Genomic DNA, 19,625 nt, shown 5'->3' with positions numbered 1-19,625 from the left:
GATCACTACCCGTTGAGCCCGACGATCTAGCCAGTTTTCTGTCCACATTATAGTCCATTCATCCAGCCCATACTTCTTTAGCTTGCTGGCAAGAATACTGTGGCAGACATATCAAAAGCTTTGGTAATGTCAAGGAATAACACATCCACTGCTTTCCCCTCATCCACAGGCCCAGTTATCTCCTCATAGAAGGCAATTAGGTTAGTCAAGCGTGACTAGCCCTTGGTGAATCCATGCTGACGGTTCCTGATCACTTTCCTCTCCTCTAATTCTTTATCACAGTTGAGGCACAAAGAGAAATCTGAAATGAAACTCATTCCACAGTTCAGGGTTTTCCTCACTGAATAAGAGGATTGTTTTTTACTTTCTGCTTTTCCCTGGTGGAGAAAGCCTTTTCTTCTCATGAGGCCAGTGAGAACTCCTTGCTTTGGTGGCTGAGGTGGAGGTGGAGTAGTCAGGCTACATTTCGCCTTAATTAAATTGAACTTCACTCCTCCTTGAAGATTTTGGAGGCCTTTTCAAGCGCGAGGGATCAATTGGCTCTTGCACAGAAGAACAGGTAGTACTCAAATGAAGTTTCAGTCTATGCTTGAAAAGTCAGATGATTTTTAACTGTGACACCTAGCTGTCCATCTCTGCACATCCCCAGCAGTTCATTATAAGCAGATAAAATTGTCAGTTCAGAGCACTGACCACTTAATGTTTAATTCTCGAGAATCAGTGAGTCCTTTTCTATTTTATTCTTGGTGTTTTCCCTAACATGCCGGTTGCATTGTTCAGCGCTGAAGATCAATGTAGCAGGATTCCTTTTCAGACATGAATATTCCAGCTGTTTTTGCATTTGAAGTTGTGTGATTTTTCTTCATGTTGTGCTTTCCAGAGAGCATTTTTCTTGGCCATCTCCAGTAAAAACTGGTATAAAAGGTCACCAGTTCTGAATCAAAATCATGTTTTTACTTGTCCACTTTCCCCAGTTCAGTGACAAGAAATGTGGTGTGGAATGTTTTGTGCAGTGCAGTGTTTGCTGAAGGAGTTCAACTATGATTTCCCATGACAAACAGATATTTTTAATCACGGTAGTCAGCTAGATGAAGAGAGAGGTTAGAAGGGTAGGCTTGTCACTTGGTGCTCCTGTCATTTTGCTTGTATCTGTAATCTGAGCATTTTCAATCCTGTAAAATCCTCCTCCCTCATGGCCTAAGGAAAAACAGTTTTATTTTTATTTTTTGTAAGTGATTTGGGTACTGAAAGGGTCTGCTTACCCACAAATAGTGGAATCCGCACTTCACTGCATCAGCAGCATGCCTCAGACTTGACTCAGAAGGACTGCTGGTTTAGGGGTCAAAAAGTAGTTTTGTCTCCATATCTGTTTGGTCCCTAGTCACTCTGTGAATTGTGGTAGCATGATTTGAGTGCTATGGTGCTGTGTATCACTGGGAAACTCCCAAATGTCTATCTGTTATGAATGACTTCCAGTCATTGGCAGAAATCTGACTAGTGACCCACAGTCAAAAGGTTCTGTTATCCCATTGCCAATTCACTGAGTCAACCAGGCCTCTCATGATTTCTGTACTTCCTTATTTTATTTTACTCCATCAGAATTTTAGGATCAAGTAGGTATGGATTCATAAAGCTGTGATTTTCTAGTGAGTGAATGTTAAAATGATATAATACATAGGTTAAGAAAAGAGTGTCTGTGCATATGGCTATAGTGCTTAAATTATTGAAAAGTACAAAGGTTGATTTAAAAGTAATACAATATACATAGTACATAATCAGCAATAACCCCAAGTAAGATTAATAAATGTAACGATACAATTTAGATGTTAGCATCTGAGTATTCGAGTGCAGCACTCATGAAAAGTTATACAGAGAGTTGGTTGCAGAAAGCAAATTGATGACTGAGTGAAGATTGTCCCTCAGTAAATGAGAATTTAGGATAGGTTGTCCGTTAGAAAATACAATCCATGGGGGAAATATTTCAGTTACTTTCCCAATTGCACTTCTCATTGGCACTCCAGCTCATGTCTCCTGGTATTCCTGATGTCTGGTGATGTGTTCTAGTTAAATTACTGTTAGAAATTACCAGGGCCGTCCTTAGGATTTATGGTGCCCTAGGCAGGATTATTAAACTGGTGCCCCTGTGCCTGACTTGATCTGAGCAACACAAACATAAGCTTACAGTATTGGAAAACTTGCCACATGCATGTTATTAAAACCAGTTTAACGTTGTGAAGCCACTGTAATGCTGATGGACTAGCACTAAAGAAGTAGCACTATAGAAAAAATTCTGATTTGACAAAATGATGCAAATAATATAATTTTTTTTAATTTGTCAACATATTATTCTAAATTTCTATGAAGAGGTATTGAAACAAGGATTTGTTTTTAATTAAAAGCAATCTTTCTGGCTTTTTTGGCTGCAAAATCAGTAATAATGTCATTGTATGACAAAGACAAAGTGATGTCTTGTTCGACTGCAAGAATAGCAAGACCAGTCAAGTGTTCCTGACTCATTGTAGAGCGGAGATAGTTTTTAATGAGCTTTAGTTTTGAGAAACTCTGTTCTCCTGATGCTCCTGCTACAGGAATTGTCAGTAGAATACGAGTGGCAATGTACACATTAGGATATATATATATCTCTCTCTCTCTCAACAAGTTTGCTGGTATGAATAAACTGTACAATGTCCATCACTGATTTTGCATGTGGCAACATCGATGACAGTGTACTCAGTTCTTCGTACAGTTCAAGTCCATTTAAATCAAAACTATCACCGTGCTTCAGGAGGCTCTCTGGGTTCTTGCACTTTGTCATTAGTTGCTCTTGTTTTCTTATTTCGTTGAATTTAGTCCCGCTCAGCCTGCTGCCAGCTGAGTGAATGGAACCCCAGGCCGACAGTGGATTGAGTGGCTCAGCCGGGGTCTCAGCCGCTGGCCTGCTTAGCCCGCTGCCAGCCTGGGGTTCCTTGGGGGTCCCCAGGCCAGCAACGGGTGCTGAGTGGGGCCAGTGGCCGGGACCCCGGCTGGCAATGGGGCAGCAGCCGGAACCCCAGAGCATCAAAAATCAGCTGGCATGCCACCTTTGGCACGTGTGCCATAGGTTGCCAACCCCTGCTCTATACCAGTGGCTCCCAAACTGGGGTTCGCGAACCCCTGGGGGTTTTGCAGAATGTTACAGGGGATTTGCCAGAAATATTTCACTAATTGCGGCCAGAGGACCCCGGGCATTGGAGACAGCAGGTGGGACCCGGTTGCAGGGCAGACACCCCAAGCCCCAGGGAGAGCGGGGCCGGGCAGTTTGGGCTGGCAGCCCGAGTCCCGGCAGTCAGCAAGGGAGCCGGCACCTGAACCCCAGTGCTCTGTGCGGGCTGGCAGCCTGAGTAACAGGAAGAGTGGGGCTGGGCAGTTGGGGCTGGCAGACTGAGCCCTGCCCCCGTCAGCGGGGGAGCCAGCAGCCCGAACCCCAGCCTGAGCCCCAGGAAGAGCGAGGCGGGCAGTTGGGGCATCCATCACACTGAGAAAATTTTAAATTTAAATCCCTGAAAATATTCATTTTTAGAAGGGGGTTCATGACACTTCACAATTTAGTGAAAGGGGTTCACGGGCTGTTAAAGTTTGGGAACCCCTGCTCTATACACTAGTAAGGAGATGAGCATCTTACAGTTGTTGGAGGGCTCTATTTAGCAGTAACAAGGCTATAGGAAAGTCAATCAACATTTTTTGTTTTTCTGATGAAAACTGGCCCACTCCCTTACCCATAGCAAACTTATCACAAATAATTGTCAACAACTTAATTTTCTGTTTTTTGGCTAAGATATTGATTTTTTTTTTAAATTGAAATTGAATTCAGGATTGTTAGCAAGCATTTTTGGCAAACAAATTTGTTAAATGACAATCTAAATGGCAACACAGCACTGCTTTCATGCTTGGCTCACCCCCCAGCATGCTGGTCCAACAGCTGAAGTAGAGGAGGAGATAGGTGGAAAACTGCAGGACCCCAAAATCCACCTCTTGGGGTGCAGAGTGGCAACAGCAGCAACAAATCCTCAGGTCCGATCGCACACCAATAGGCACCTCCACCAGCCCAACGGACCATGGTGAAGTTAGCACAGCATCTGATCTCAGGGATGGGGCACCCATGGAGCCACAGCAGCTCATCCTGCCTTGTGCAACTCTGCCCAGGGGAGAGATGCGCTCCCCAGCTAGGGTGACCAGATCTAGATGTCCTGATTTTATAGGCCCAGTCCCGATATATGGGGCTTTGTCTTATATAGGCACCAGAGCCTATATAAGAAAAAGACCCCAAAATTGGGACTGTCCCTATAAAAGTGGGACATCTGCTCACCCTACCCCAACCCCCTGTCCTGATCTCTCGCACATGCTATCTGGCTATCCCAAGCCCAGACCTGTGGGACCATTCCAATCCTGGCTGCCTGCCAAGGAAGTGAGTTACTTTCGCTTTCATTCTTCAGCAGGCAGCCAGGGAGGGGAGAGAGGGGTGCTCCGTGGGAGGAGGGAGAAAGGTGGGGTGCTCCGTGGGGCAGGGAGGAGAAGAATGGATGTTATGGGGGACAGCAAAGGATACTGCCAGAGCCACCAAGCCTGCCTCACTTCAAACCAGGGGAAAGAGTCACACTCACAGGTGAGTTCCTTCCCCCACCCCTTCCCAGAGACCCGAGCAGCCAATCCCCTCCCTCAGACTGTGCTGCATTCAGCTCTCTCTAGGACCCAGCAGCCCTGCTCTCACATGCTCCACTGCTTCCCGTCTATCTGGCAGAGGGGTGCCCCCAGACCTAGTGGTGCCCTAGGTGGCTGCCTATTCTGCCTATGGCTAAGGACGACCCTGGAAATTACCCAAACATAAATTGATTATTTTTGCTTTGCATAGCGCACCGTTGATTCATGCAGCATTTTGCAAACACATACAAAAAGAAGTTCCCTGCTCCAAGATGCTTACAAGCTAGCACACTTGTTCCAAATCTTCTTACCATGAATTGTTTACCTTGCTTTGGTTGTTGGTATCATGAGACTCTAGGAAGTGATTGCAGGCTATTTTTAGAGATGTAGTTGCCCCTCTGGGCAGCTCTGGCTTTTTAAAATCTAATCAGATTTTAAAAATGAGTGGCTCAAGTGTTCATATCATTGCTATGTCTAAACATCTATTACTGCACAGGCCTGGCATGTTGTCTGGTCATTTCAGGAATTACTAGTTGCCGTGGCCAGTACCAGATGCTTAAGAGGAAAGTGTAAGAAATACTGCAGTAAGCAGTTATAAAATAACAGGTCTGTAGGGAAAGTTTTCTCTTAAAGCCCTCATTAGCTTGTGATCATCTTATGTCTTGAAGCATGAGGGTTTATATCCCATCCAAACCACTTGGGATTTGATTTTGTTGTTTTAATCTTTTCTATTGTAACGCTGGATGTTCTTGTTATCTATGCAAATGGCCAGGCCTTTTCTGGATTCTCTGCAGCTTGAGGTCGTCAAACCACAATTTGAAGACTTCAATAACTCAGACATAGGTTAGGGGGTTGTTATAGAAGTGGATGGGTAGGGTTCTGTGGCCTGCTTTGTGCAGGAGGTCAGACTAGATGATCATATTGGTCCCTTCTGACCCTAAAGTCTATGAGTCTATGAATCCATCTAAGCTCTTGCCCTCAGTGAGATCTTGTTCACTCATAAATTGTTCAGAATGATCACTTCAGAATGACAAGAGCATCCTCTGTCTCAGACTTCAGAGGCAAAGTGTGTTCATTTTGCAGTGCTTGCAGCCTGTATCAGCCTGAGAGCTAAGGATCTAATGTGAATCTTAGGCCTTGGCTACACTGGCGCTTTATATAGCGCTGCAACTTTCTTGCTCAGGGGTGTGAAAAAAACACCTCCCTGAGCGCTGTAAGATACAGCGCTGTAAAGCGCCAGTGTAAACAGTGCCGCAGCGCTGGGAACGCGGCTCCCAGCGCTGCAAACTAATCCCCACGGGGAGCTGGAGTACCTGCAGCGCTGGGAGAGCTCTCTCCCAGTGCTGGCGCTGCAACCACACTCGCACTTCAAAGCACTGCCGCGGTAGCACTTTGAAGTTCTGAGTGTAGCCAAGCCCTTAAACACTGGCCATAGCAGTGAATGGCTGGCACCATTGTATTCAGCTGTGCAGGAAAGCAACATTCATGTTCGTTAATGTGATAGGTTAGGTAAACTGAAGCTAGGGTGCAACAGAAACAGCCCACAATTTTCGGTTCAGAGAGCTAAAGGCAAACAGGATTCTTGTAGTGGGGGTTTAATACGTGTAAGGCCTTGTCTACACTGGCACTTACAGCGCTGAAACTTTCTTAGTCGGCTCTGTAGACATCAAAGGGTTTCTTATAGCCTACATCTCCCCTCCTCCCAATATTGGTCTGACTGCCAGTTCTGTCCAAATGCAGAGATCAAGTTACTGTCTACAGCTCACTTTTCTCATAGTGCCTTCCAGCAGAGCCTGAGCCCAGTCATTTCCTCCCAGTACCCCTCTCATGAACCATTTGACTGCCTGGTAATTGCTTCAAAAAGAGCATTCCTTGTAGTATATCATTTGCTCAGGAAGAGGCGCTCACTCTGGAGGGTATTATACCACCTGTCACGCAACCCATCTTAGTCAGAGTTCGCTTCCATGACTCTGCTGCTTGCATTGGAAAACGATTGAGAACTGGATTTTTGTGTGATTCGTCTAAAACTTCTTGTAAACAGTTTCAGCTCATGCCCTTCCATACTGTCTGCTCCAGAGTAAACAACGTGCTGTAAATACACAGAGCGATGGATTAGCCTTTAATCAATAAAAAAGACATTTTTGTAGGATTGTCTCTTTTATTTCTAGATGGAAATGAAGATTGGACCTTTAAATGCGGCATGTATTTGTCAGAGTTTGTCACATCAATTAAATAAAAACCTGTTTGTAATTGTAACTGTTAGGGCTTGATTTTTAACAATGGGAGCTGCCGGGTGCAGAATAAAATCTGGCCATTAGAGTGGACTTTTCCAAAGCACTCATGGTTGTTTGAACTCTGCTCCCTCTGAAATTAGGGGGAGTTTTACAGTTGTCATTGCTAGGAGCAGAGTTAGGTGAGGAGCACGTGCAAAAATCTCACCTGCAGCAGTTAATATTCAAAGTGTTTGTCATCGCAAAGGCAGGCAAAATCAGCTCACACTAGCCAATCAATGTGAATGTAGCATTGCACTCAGAGATGGCATGGCAGGGGCTGACTGAGGCAGAATTATCTCGCTAGCTCTGACGGGGAGCTTACATTGCAGTGGCTGAAAGTATTTGCTTACCCCGGCATTCTGCCAGCTCTAACTAGCAACCGGAGAATGGGTTTCTCGTCATCATGGGCTCACCCTTATCTTGTCTTTCCTCACTATCTTTGGGAAAGCTGCTCTGTCTGTGGCACTATCCTCACACAACCTCTGCATTCCCCAGCCACTTTGTAGCTGTCCCTCTTGCTCAAGAAGGTTATAAAAATGGTTCAGGGCCTTGTCTGCACAAGCATTTCGCCCAGTGTTAAACCCTCCCATCCCAGAGAGCATAATTGTTCATTATCTTCAACCAAAATTGATGTTAAATCTGGTTAATGTTAAATATGCTCTTAATCTGCATGAAAAAAGTCTGTTTTTAATCTTCTGTGCCACTGCACTGGAGGAGTAGTGAGCTTTCGATGTAGAAGTGCCACACTGCTAGGGGATCTTGTCTGTTGTTTTATTTCTTTGTATTACATGGAATATTTGTATTCCATGCTACATGCTACATGTAGCATGGAAAGACACCAGTCAGGATTAGATTCATAGATTTTAAGGCCTGAAGGGATCATTATGACCATCTACTCTGACATAACAGGCCAAAGAACTTCACCCAGTAACTTCTGCACCAAGAACTGAACTTCTGAAACGGATTCCCAGATGCATAACTAGCCACCTGCATATGTATTTGCATGTACGATCGCAGTAAATGCTGCTACACGTACCTGTGAAATCTCCCATCTTCCCTGGTGGGCTCCTGATTTCGGGAGCTCTCTCTTAAGCTCCTAATTAGGAGTCTGAATCTCCTGGGAAAAGAAGGAGACTTAAACAGAAAGTGGAGGTAAGATGTACTCTCAAATGCTTCTGCTTTCTGTAGTCTCAGCTAGGTTACTTTAATCTAATGACGGTGCAACCAAGTTGAGGCCAGAGAGACTAGAAGCATGTGGGCAGAGCATCTCATCCCCACTTCTTCTCAGAGCACAGAGATAATGCATTGTATTGCAGGTAGCCAGCTTAGCTCCCCATGTGTAACCGGGAGGGGCTTTCACAGCAAGAGCTGTAGTGAGAGGAGCAGGGCCAGCAGCAATGGCAGAGCAGGCACTGGAATAGTCCTCGAGGATCCCACCTCTCACTGAGCTAGGCAGGTGAGTCCAAACCAACACCCAGAGATACAGTCTCCCCTGAACGAACCAGAAATCTCAGGGATATGGTCCCCTCCCCACCCCGGATGTCTGTGTTATTTGCTTGCCCTCTTTTGGTGGCTGCTGAAGTTTCTGACACAAGGACCCCCGTCCCCCCACCCCCTCCCTGCCATCAGGTGTCAATGAACAATGGTTTTAAAGTCCTATTTCCAGGTGTCTGCCGTAAGTTTGTATTTATCTTTCACTGTTTCTAGGGCACCTAAATGGCTAGTAACATTATGTATTTTAACTGATCGCTGTGATATTCCTGTTACTGTAGCAGAGCAACAGGTACTGTGGTGAGGGGGCAGGAGTAGAAAACGGAAAAAAGCAAACCCAGAGCAGGCCAGTGGGGTCATGTGTATTCCTCAGGTGTGTCAATTGAACCATTGCATCATTTGCCTACATTCTCCAGGTTTCAGCCTCCCCAGGCACACACATACCAAACAGCTCTCAGAAACGTGCTCCCTCCCAGGAGCAGCTCAGTGCAGTGAGAAGAAAAGAGGAGCTGGAGCTAAACTGCTCTTGCTGCCCTAAACCTGAGTCCTGCAGCCCCACCCCTTCCATCAGTGGTGTCTTCTTGCCCAGCCCCAGCCTGGAGTGTGAAGAACTGCTACTGGGAGCAAGTCTGGAGCCCCACACTTCCACCAGCACGAGCTGGGAACTGCTCACACCCACATCAACCTGACCCTCTCATTAATCATCTGGAGAGAGAGAGAGCCTTCTATATTGTCACCTAGGGGAAACTGCCAGTAGTCAGGGGAGAGCTGCTCACTTTTGGAACCAAAGGAGCACATTCCCGACAGGCTACTTACCATCCAGCCTACCACCAGACACCCAATACATTCTCCTTCAGCCAGCCAGTTTCCACAGGATGATCATCATCGTTCACCACCACCACTACCATAAGAATCAATTGCCTGATGGGCTGACATCTTAAGAACTTCAATGAGGTGTTTTAGGAAGTACAGTGGGTGGAGAGATATGAGGTCCGGAGCACGAGGGAAAGAGTGAGTGTTTTGTGAGTGACCTGTGTGTCATGATTGTGGGAGTTATTTTTGGAATGGGAAACAGTAAAATGGATGAAGTGTGGGGAGGAGGGGGAGAATTTTACGCAGAGAATGTACATGGATCATCCCTGAAATGGGAAGTTTTAATATTTGTCACTCATACTTGCTTTTACTTGGGTATTGGATACCTTTTTCCCCACTGCTTTTACAGTGCAGAATTGTTAAAATTAGAGTGTGTGTGTGTGTGTGTGTGTGTGTGTGTGTGTGAGAGAGAGAGAGAGAGGTGAATAGTTTTATAACATTATAATCATTTTTAGAAGAGCGTGACCTGAGAAATTTCACTAGACATGAACATACAGGGACTTCATCAGCTTGCGGTGCTAAGGAAAAAGCCTACTGTTGAAAAGACTTGTGCAAAACCAGACTTTTTATTTGCTTGGTGTCCTGTATTCTGGAACTTGAACTGAGTGGTGCAGAGGAAGAACCCAGTGAACTTTTGTACCATATGTCTTATCCTGATCCCATGGCACATCGACTGGTACAGTCATTCCTTACGTGATACGTTCCTGGAAAGCCCTTTAGAAACCTATTCCTAGTCCTCCTCCTCCTTTCTCCAGCAGGGAAGCCAAGAAGGAACTTCTGTGCCATCTCATGAGGTGATAGGCCATTGGAACAAATTGAAGCAGCTGATCTTGTGTGTAGAATCCCCTCTAAAGGACACTGCTTCTTTTTCAAGAATAGCAGTGGCATCTAATCTGACACCCCTGGGATAGACTGGAAGAGCTCTGGATGTCCAGTTCTATGGGAAATGTAGCTGAGGACATAGTTACAGACTACAATCAGTAACTGAGAACCCCATGGCTGAGGTGGATGCTTTCCTGCTGTCCCAGTGAGTTAAGGAACAATTACGTAAATTGTACAGTTTTTTAGCTATCTGTTGAAAAGGAATTTCAGCTCCTGCATTTTCAACAAGGACCAGTAGAATTGCAGGAAAAAAGCACTTCATATTCTGCTCCTTTTTGTCCAAGGATTATCCTTTTATAGTCTTTAGTCATCAATGCAGAAAATAAAACCTGACAACATTTAGCTCAGGTTGGCTTATTTTTCTTTTGAACAAGAGGGAATCAATTAGTGACGTTGGGGAAATATATAGATGATTAAAGAAATCCCATCTCTGCAGCTTATCGAAAGCTCAGTCTTCTCTCACGTGGGCAGCTGCAAGTGAGTTTCCAGAGTAGGGGCAGTCTGCCAGTTGGAACATCTATGCATTGTTAAAAGCCACAAAGGTCACAATGTGGATGTAGACAGCACACTCATTATGGAGGAGCACTAGCCCATCCTTACTTAAGGTAACAGCTATCTTCTCAGCTTTCCAACAAGATCTTTTTGTGGCACGGTATATGTTTTGTGTGTCTGAAATCGTTGATATGTGCATTACAGGCCCTTTAGGATAACTCTTTTCTCTTAATTTCCTACTTTATACCTTACATGTCTAGTAAATCTTACTTCATTTAGTAATTTACTCATTATACACTTATTTTCATAATCCCTTTTAATACGGACCTCAAGTAATTTGACTGGGTTTTGTTTCCACAAGTACCATGTTTTAATTATTACTGGACTTTGATAAAAGGGGACAAACATGTCTTAGTGATATACTGTTGTAATAACCTTAGTCCCAGATTTGGACCTTAGCGTCCAAAATATGGGGGTTAGCATGAAAACCTCCAAGCTTAGTTACCAGCTTGGACCTGGTACCTGCTGCCACCACCCAAAAAATTAGAGTGTTTTGGGGCACTCTGGTCCCTCTGAAAAACCTTCCCTGGGGACCCCAAGACCCAAATCCCTTGAGTCTTACAACAAAGGGAAATAATCCTTTTTCCCTTCCCCCCTCCAGGTGCTCCTGGAGAGATACACAGACACCAGCTCTGTGAATCCAAACAGAGTGAATCTCCCTCTCTGTTCCCAATCCTGGAAACAAAAAGTACTTTCCTATTCCCCCAGAGGGAATGCAACATCAGGCTAACAATCCAACACACAGATCTCCCCGATTCCTTCCTCCCACCAATTCCCTGGTGAATACAGACTCAATTTCCCTGAAGTAAAGAAAAACTCCAACAGGTCTTAAAAGAAAGCTTTATATAAAAAGAAAGAAAAATAAGTACAAATGTTCTCTCTGTATTAAGATGATACAACACAGGGTCAATTGCTTAAAAGAATATTGAATAAACAGCCTTATTCAAAAAGAATACAAATCAAAGCACTCCAGCACTTATATTCATGCAAATACCAAAGAAAAGAAACCATATAACTTACTATCTGATCTCTTTGTCCTTACACTTGGAAACAGAAGACTAGAAAGTAGAACTACTTCTCCAAAGCTCAGAGAAAGCAGGCAGGCAGAAAACAAAAGACCTTAGACACTCAATTCCCTCCACCCAAAGTTGAAAAAATCCGGTTTCCTGATTGGTCCTCTGGTCAGGTGCTTCAGGTGAAAGAGACATTAACCCTTAGCTATCTGTTTATGACACGCCCCCCAAATTGCAGACAGTGGGGAAGCTCACTGGCGGCGATTTCCTTTTAGAACTTGAAAATAAACAGATTAATACAACACATACACCTTTACATATACTCCTAAGTATATAACTAACAGAGTTCTACATTTTAAGAACACTTTTTAACTACTGAATTTTGGGAAACTCTCACGGGAGAGTGCATTTGGTCAGGTCGGTCAGTGGGGCAGCGATTTGGCTGTAGTGTGGTACAAATCGCCTGTAGTATCCGGCCAAGCCTAAGAAGGATTGGACCTGCTTCTTGGACCGTGGGACAGGCCACTTTTGGATAGCATCTACCTTGGCCTGTAGGGGGTTTATGGTTCCTCGACCCACCTGGTGCCCCAGGTAAGTCACTCTGTTTTGGCCTATTTGACACTTTTTGGCCTTAACAGTTAGTCCTGCCTGCCTGATGCGCTCAAAGACCTTTTCCAGGTGTAGTAGGTGTTCGGGCCAGGAGTCTGAAAAAATGGCCACATCATCGAGGTAGGCAACTGCAAATTCTCCCAGTCCAGCTAGTAGACCATCTACCAGCCTCTGGAAGGTGGCGGGTGCATTTCGAAGGCCGAAAGGAAGGACATTGAATTCATACACCCCCGCATGGGTGACGAATGCTGACCTCTCCTTGGCAGGTTCATCTAGCGGTACTTGCCAGTACCCCTTGGTTAAGTCTATTGTAGAGATGAACTGGGCACGTCCCAACTTTTCCAATAGCTCCTTGGTACGTGGCATTGGATAGTTGTCCGGACGAGTTACAGCATTTAGCTTACGGTAGTCCACGCAAAAGCGTATTTCCCCATCTGGTTTGGGTACCAGAACCACTGGAGATGCCCATGCACTGGTAGATGGGCGGATTATACCCATCTGTAGCATGTTCTGGATCTCCCGTTCTATAGCAGCTTGGGCATGAGGAGACACTCGGTAGGGTGGGGTTCTGATTGGGTGAGCATTACCTGTATCAATGGAGTGGTATGCCCGTTCAGTCCGTCCTGGGGTGGCTGAGAACAATGGGGCGAAGCTAGTGCACAGCTCCTGGATTTGTTGCCGCTGCAGACGTTCCAGGGTGGTTGAGAGGTTGACCTCTTCCACGCCACCGTCTTTTTTCCCGTCGTAGTAGACACCGTCAGGCCACTCAGCATCATGTCCCTGGACTGTAAACTGACAAACCTGTAAGTCTCTGGAATAGAAAGGCTTGAGAGAATTAACATGGTACACTTTAGGCTTTAGTGAGGAATTGGGAAATGCTATGAGGTAGTTTACAGCTCCCAGGCGCTCTTGGACCGTGAAGGGCCCTTCCCATGATGCTTCCATCTTATGGGCCTGTTGCGCCTTCAAGACCATAACCTGGTCTCCTACCTTGAAGGACCGATCTCTGGCATGTTTGTCATACCAGGCCTTTTGCTCTTCTTGAGCATCCTTTAGGTTCTCTGTAGCAAGGGCTAAAGAGTGTCGGAGGGTGCTTTGTAGGTTGCTTACAAAGTCCAGAATGTTAGTTCCTGGAGAAGGCGTAAACCCCTCCCATTGCTGCTTCACCAACTGTAATGGCCCCTTAACCTCGTGACCATACACAAGTTCAAATGGTGAAAACCCTAAACTGGGATGTGGTACAGCCCTGTAGGCAAACAGCAACTGCTGCAACACTAGGTCCCAATTATTGGAGAATTCGTTGATGAATTTTCGTATCATGGCCCCCAAAGTTCCATTGAACCTTTCCACCAGGCCATTGGTTTGATGGTGGTATGGGGTGGCAACCAAGTGATTCACCCCATGAGTTTCCCACAGTTTTTCCATGGTCCCTGCCAGGAAATTAGACCCTGAATCTGTAAGGATGTCACAGGGCCAACCTACCCTGGCAAAGATGTCTGTTAGGGCCAGGCACACAGTGTTAGCCCTGGTGTTGCCTAGAGCTACTGCTTCCGGCCATCGGGTAGCAAAGTCCACTAAAGTCAGTACGTACTGCTTTCCTCTGGGCGTCTTTTTTGGGAAAGGGCCCAGAATATCCACAGCTACTCGCTGAAATGGGACCTCAATTATGGGGAGTGGCTGGAGAGGGGCCTTGACCTGGTCTTGAGGCTTTCCCACTCTTTGGCATACCTCACAAGACCGGACATACTTGGCAACATCCTTGCCCATCCCCTCCCAGTGGAAGGACTTCCCCAACCGGTCTTTGGTTCTGTTCACCCCAGCATGGCCACTGGGATGATCATGGGCTAAGCTTAAGAGCTTCTCCCGGTACTTAGTTGGAACCACCAACTGTTTTTGCGGCTGCCATTCTTCCCGGTGTCCACCAGAAAGAATTTCCTTGTATAAAAGTCCTTGGTCTATAACAAACCAGGATCGATTAGAAGAGCTGAGAGGCGGTGGGGTGCTCCGGGCCACCGCCCAAGCTTTCTGAAGGCTGTCATCTGCTTCCTGCTCAGTCTGGAACTGTTCCCTTGAGGCTGGGGTCACCAGTTCTTCCTCAGACTGTGGACTTGGGCTTGGTCCCTCTGGAAGCGATGTAGGTGATGGGGTTGTTTCCGTTGCTGGTGAACCGCTCTCCGCTGGTGCACCTGAGGGTATTTTAGGCTCTGGCTGAGCCTTTTGGGTATGGTTGTCTTTTGCTTCTGCCAGTTCTGGCTCGCTGGCGCCCTCTGGCGTTGAGTTTGAAGATGGGGTTGCACTTGCTGGTGCTGGTTGCTGTTCCAGTTCCGGGCCTGGGACTGGAGATGCTGTGGCTGTTTCAGTGGTAGGCATGGAATCTGGGTCCACTACCTCTGTCTGGGTCTCTGGTAACACAGACGGGGCCTCTGTGGACGGCTCAGGAACAGGAATGGGTCTGGAAGCTTGCCTGGTTTGGCTACGTGTAACCATTCCCACTCTCTTGGCCCGCCTCACCTGGTTGGCCAAGTCTTCCCCCAGTAGCATGGGGATAGGATAATTGTCATAGACTGCAAAAGTCCACATTCCTGACCAGCCTTTGTACTGGACAGGCAGTTGAGCTGTAGGCAAGTCTACAGCTTGTGACATGAAGGGGTAAATTGTAACTTTGGCCTTTGGGTTGATGAATTTGGGGTCAACGAAGGATTGGTGGATAGCTGACACTTGTGCCCCCGTGTCTCTCCACGCAGTAACCTTCTTTCCGCCCACTCTCAAATTTTCCCTTCGCTCCAAGGGTATTTGAGAGGCATCCGGGCCTGGGGATCTTTGGTGTGATGGTGGTGTAATGAATTGCACTCGCATGGTGTTCTTGGGACACTTGGCCTTGATATGTCCCAGTTCATTACACTTAAAGCATCTTCCATCTGATGGGTCACTGGGCCGAGGTGAGTTACTGGAGACTGGTGAGGTTGAAGGGTAGGGTATCTGTGGCTTTACTTGGGTGGTATGTGGGGTCTTTGGCTGTCCTCGGTTGTAGGGTTTATGGTCTGTGTGCCCCCTGGGGTAATCGTTCCCCTTGACAGTAGCTTTCTTGCTTTCTGCCAGTTCCATCCATTTGGCTCCAATCTCCCCCGCCTCAGCGATATTCTTGGGGTTTCCATCTTGTATGTACCGTGTGATGTCTTCAGGAACACCATCCAAGAACTGCTCCATTTGTATGAGGAGGTTCAGTTCTTCCAAGGTTTGAATGTTGTTTCCTGTTAGCCAGGCTTCATAGTTTTTTGCAATGTAGTAGGCGTGTTTGGGAAATGACACCTCTGGTTTCCACTTTTGGGTTCTGAAGCGCCGACGGGCATGATCTGGGGTTATCCCCATCCTGTATCTGGCCTTGGTTAGGAAAAGTTTATAGTCATTCATTTGGTGCTTAGGCATTTCAGCTGCCACCTCTGCTAAAGGTCCACTGAGCTGTGACCTCAATTCTACCATGTACTGGTCTTCGGGAATGCTGTACCCAAGACAGGCTCTTTCAAAATTTTCCAAGAAGGCCTCGGTGTCATCACCTGCCTTGTAGGTGGGAAATTTTCTGTGCTGTGGAGCAATATTTGGCGCCGGGTTGTTAGGGTTGGCTGGCACAGGCAGCCCAGCTTTTGCCAACTCCAGTTCATGTTTTCTCTGTTTTTCCTTCTCTTCATTCTCTTTTTGTTGTTTTTCCATTTCTCGGTGGTGGGCCGCCTCCTCTTCTTCTTGCTTCCTTCTGTGGGCCAACTCATCTTCTGCTTGTTTCCTTCGGTAGGCCATCTCTTCTTCTTCTAGTTTTCTTTTGTGTGCTGCCTCTTTGATCTGTTCTTCTCTTTCTTTCATCTCCATCTCTTTTTGTTTTATTTCCAGTTGTCGCCTGTGTTCAGCTTCTTTGATTTGTTCTTCGGCGTCAATTTTTGCCTTAGAAGTCATGGTTCCTGTTTTCTTGTGTTGGGGTGCCCTCCGGTGTTTATCTTCTGAACTGCAGGTTCTCTGTTGCCTCCTGAAGTCTGCCTAGCAACAGTGCCTTTAGTTAATTTTCCTTTTCTCTCTCTAGCTAATGTTCAATGAAGGGAAACCAGAAAAACCACTTTATTTGCATGCATATAAGTGCCGGTACTTGCCTCCTAATGGGAGGGCTATTGCATGACAAAAGACCCTTAACATGCAAGCCACAAACTGCGAGAGAGAGCAGAAAAAAAAATTCTCTCTGGTTCCCTTTTAAAACCAACTGCTTCTCTCTGCTAAAAAGCCCTTAGCAGAGAAAAGAAAAATATAATATTTCTACTGGCTTCTGGGTTCTGTCTATCTCCCACCAGCTGCCACTCATGTAATAACCTTAGTCCCAGATTTGGACCTTAGCGTCCAAAATATGGGGGTTAGCATGAAAACCTCCAAGCTTAGTTACCAGCTTGGACCTGGTACCTGCTGCCACCACCCAAAAAATTAGAGTGTTTTGGGGCACTCTGGTCCCTCTGAAAAACCTTCCCTGGGGACCCCAAGACCCAAATCCCTTGAGTCTTACAACAAAGGGAAATAATCCTTTTTCCCTTCCCCCCTCCAGGTGCTCCTGGAGAGATACACAGACACCAGCTCTGTGAATCCAAACAGAGTGAATCTCCCTCTCTGTTCCCAATCCTGGAAACAAAAAGTACTTTCCTATTCCCCCAGAGGGAATGCAACATCAGGCTAACAATCCAACACACAGATCTCCCCGATTCCTTCCTCCCACCAATTCCCTGGTGAGTACAGACTCAATTTCCCTGAAGTAAAGAAAAACTCCAACAGGTCTTAAAAGAAAGCTTTATATAAAAAGAAAGAAAAATAAGTACAAATGTTCTCTCTGTATTAAGATGATACAACACAGGGTCAATTGCTTAAAAGAATATTGAATAAACAGCCTTATTCAAAAAGAATACAAATCAAAGCACTCCAGCACTTATATTCATGCAAATACCAAAGAAAAGAAACCATATAACTTACTATCTGATCTCTTTGTCCTTACACTTGGAAACAGAAGACTAGAAAGTAGAACTACTTCTCCAAAGCTCAGAGAAAGCAGGCAGGCAGAAAACAAAAGACCTTAGACACTCAATTCCCTCCACCCAAAGTTGAAAAAATCCGGTTTCCTGATTGGTCCTCTGGTCAGGTGCTTCAGGTGAAAGAGACATTAACCCTTAGCTATCTGTTTATGACAACTGTAAGCATCAGATTTGAACTATTGTCAATTTCTGGAACCATAGGGTCACAGATGCTGACTTTCCAAAGTGTCGAGGGGTGCTCGACCCCGGGCTCTACCCCAGGCCCATCTCCACTCCACTCCTTCCCCCAAGGCCCCACCCCTGCCCCGCCTCTTCCCACCCAGTTCCGCCCCCTCCCCGAGCATGCCATATCCTCACCCCATCCCCTGAGCCTCCTTCATGCCACAAAATAGTTGATCACCATGGGTGTGAGGCAGGGGGGAGGTGCTGATCCATGGGGCCTGCCAGTAGGTGGGCTGCACTGGGGAGCGTGAGGGAGCTGATAGGCTGCCAGTGGGTGCTCCGCACCCACCATTTTTTTTCCTTGTGGGTGCTCCAGTCCTGGAGGACCATTTTGAAGGACCATTGTGATCATCTAGTCCAGGAGTTGGTAAGAGAAGTGGTGTGCCAAGTCTTCACTTGCTGTAATTTAAGGTTTTGCATGCCAGTAATACGTTTTACATTTACAGGGGCTGGCGGATGGAACCTCAGGCAGGCAGTGGGCTGAGCCACTCAGCCCGCTGCCAGTCTTGGGTTCTGGCCGCTGGCCCCTGCAAGCCAGGGTCCCAGCTGCCAGCTCTGCTCAGCCCGCTGCCAGCCCGGGGTTCCGTCCATTCAGGCCGGCAGTGGGCTGAGCGGGGCCGGCGGCCAGGACCCTAGGCCAGGAGCAGCGTGCCATAGTAAATCAGCTCGCGTGCCACAGGTTGCCAACACCTGATCTAGTCTGATCTCCCTGTGTAAAACATGCTTTAGGGCTTCCATTAATTAATTCCTGCTTTGAATCGAGTATCTGTGGTTAAACAAGAGCATATCTCTCAGTAAAACATCCAATTATGATTTAAAATTTTCCAGCAATAGAGAATCCACCACAACCCTTGGTAAGTTGTTTCAGTGGTTAATTACCCTCACTGATAATTTTTAAAATCATATTTCTAATCTGAATTTGTCTAGCTTCAGCTTCCAGCCATTAGATCTTGTTATACTTTTATCTGCTAGATTGAAGAACACTTCTTTTCAAATTTTTGTTCCCCATGTAGATACTTAAAGACTGTGTTCATCAGGTCACTCCTTAATGGTTTCTTTGTTAAGCTAAATAGATGGAGCTCCTTGCATCTTTCACCATAAGGCATGTGTTCCAGTCCTTGAATCCTTTTTCGTTGCTCTTCTCTGAACCCTCTTCAACTTAGCACCATCTGTCTTGAATTGTGGACACCAGAACTCGACAGAATTTTCAGTAGCAATTGGATTGTGCCAGATACAGAGGTAATATAACCTTCCTACTCCTACTTATACCTCAAAGGATCACATTAGCCCATTTAGCCAGTGTTGCACTGGGAGCTCATGTTCAGCTGATTAGCCACCATGACCTTCATGTCTTTATCAGAGTCAATGCTTCCCACGATAGAGTCCCCTGTCCTGTAAATATGACCTGCGTTCTTTGTTCCTAGATGTGTGACTTTGGCTGTTCTGAAATGTGGTTGTGGTTAGACAAACATCCGTCAGGGATGGTCTGGGTTTATTTGATTGTGCCACAGCACAGGGGGATGGACTAGATCAGTGGTTCTCAAAGCCAGTCCACCATTTGTTCAGGAGAGCCCCTGGTGGTCCAGGCCAGTGTGTTTACCTGCCATGTCCACAGGTTTGGCCAATCGCGGCTCCCACTGGCCATGGTTTGCCACTTCAGGCCAATGGGGGCTGCAGGAAGCGACGCGGGCCGAGGATGTGCTGGCCACACTTCCCACAGCCCCCATTGGCCTGGAGCAGTGAACCGCAGCCGGATGCGGCAGGTAAATAAACCTGCCTGGCCCGCCAGGGGCTTTCCCTGAACAAGCGGTGGACCAGCTTTGAGAACCACTGGACTAGACGACCGCTTGACGCCTCTTCCAGCCCTACATTTCTATGATTGTTCGCTTGCTTCCAGTTCACCAAACGATCCAGATTGCTCTGTATCACTGGCCAGTCCTCTACATTTTTACCACTACCACAATCCTTGTCATTTGCAA

The 19,625-nt window shown here is 46.4% G+C and overlaps 1 protein-coding gene across 6 annotated transcripts in view; it reads left to right on the top strand.

The window, feature by feature from the left end:
• FAM13A (family with sequence similarity 13 member A) overlaps positions 1 to 19,625 on the top strand; it is a 234,699-nt gene that overhangs the window by 110,897 nt on the left and 104,177 nt on the right. The window contains exon 1 of one of the 6 annotated variants that reach the window (XM_050944003.1): positions 4,532 to 4,642. The exons of the other annotated variants lie outside the window; for them this stretch is intronic. Coding sequence (XP_050799960.1) covers positions 4,560 to 4,642 — 83 coding nt within the window. The 5' untranslated portion in view covers positions 4,532 to 4,559. Of the gene's footprint in view, positions 1 to 4,531; positions 4,643 to 19,625 lie in introns of those variants that run through there. 6 annotated transcript variants of the gene reach the window in all.

The sequence above is a fragment of the Gopherus flavomarginatus genome, chromosome 3 (genome assembly GCF_025201925.1).
Source record: "Gopherus flavomarginatus isolate rGopFla2 chromosome 3, rGopFla2.mat.asm, whole genome shotgun sequence".
In the NCBI taxonomy this organism is placed as follows: Eukaryota; Metazoa; Chordata; order Testudines; family Testudinidae; genus Gopherus; species Gopherus flavomarginatus.
This window is presented reverse-complemented; position numbering and strand designations above follow the sequence as displayed.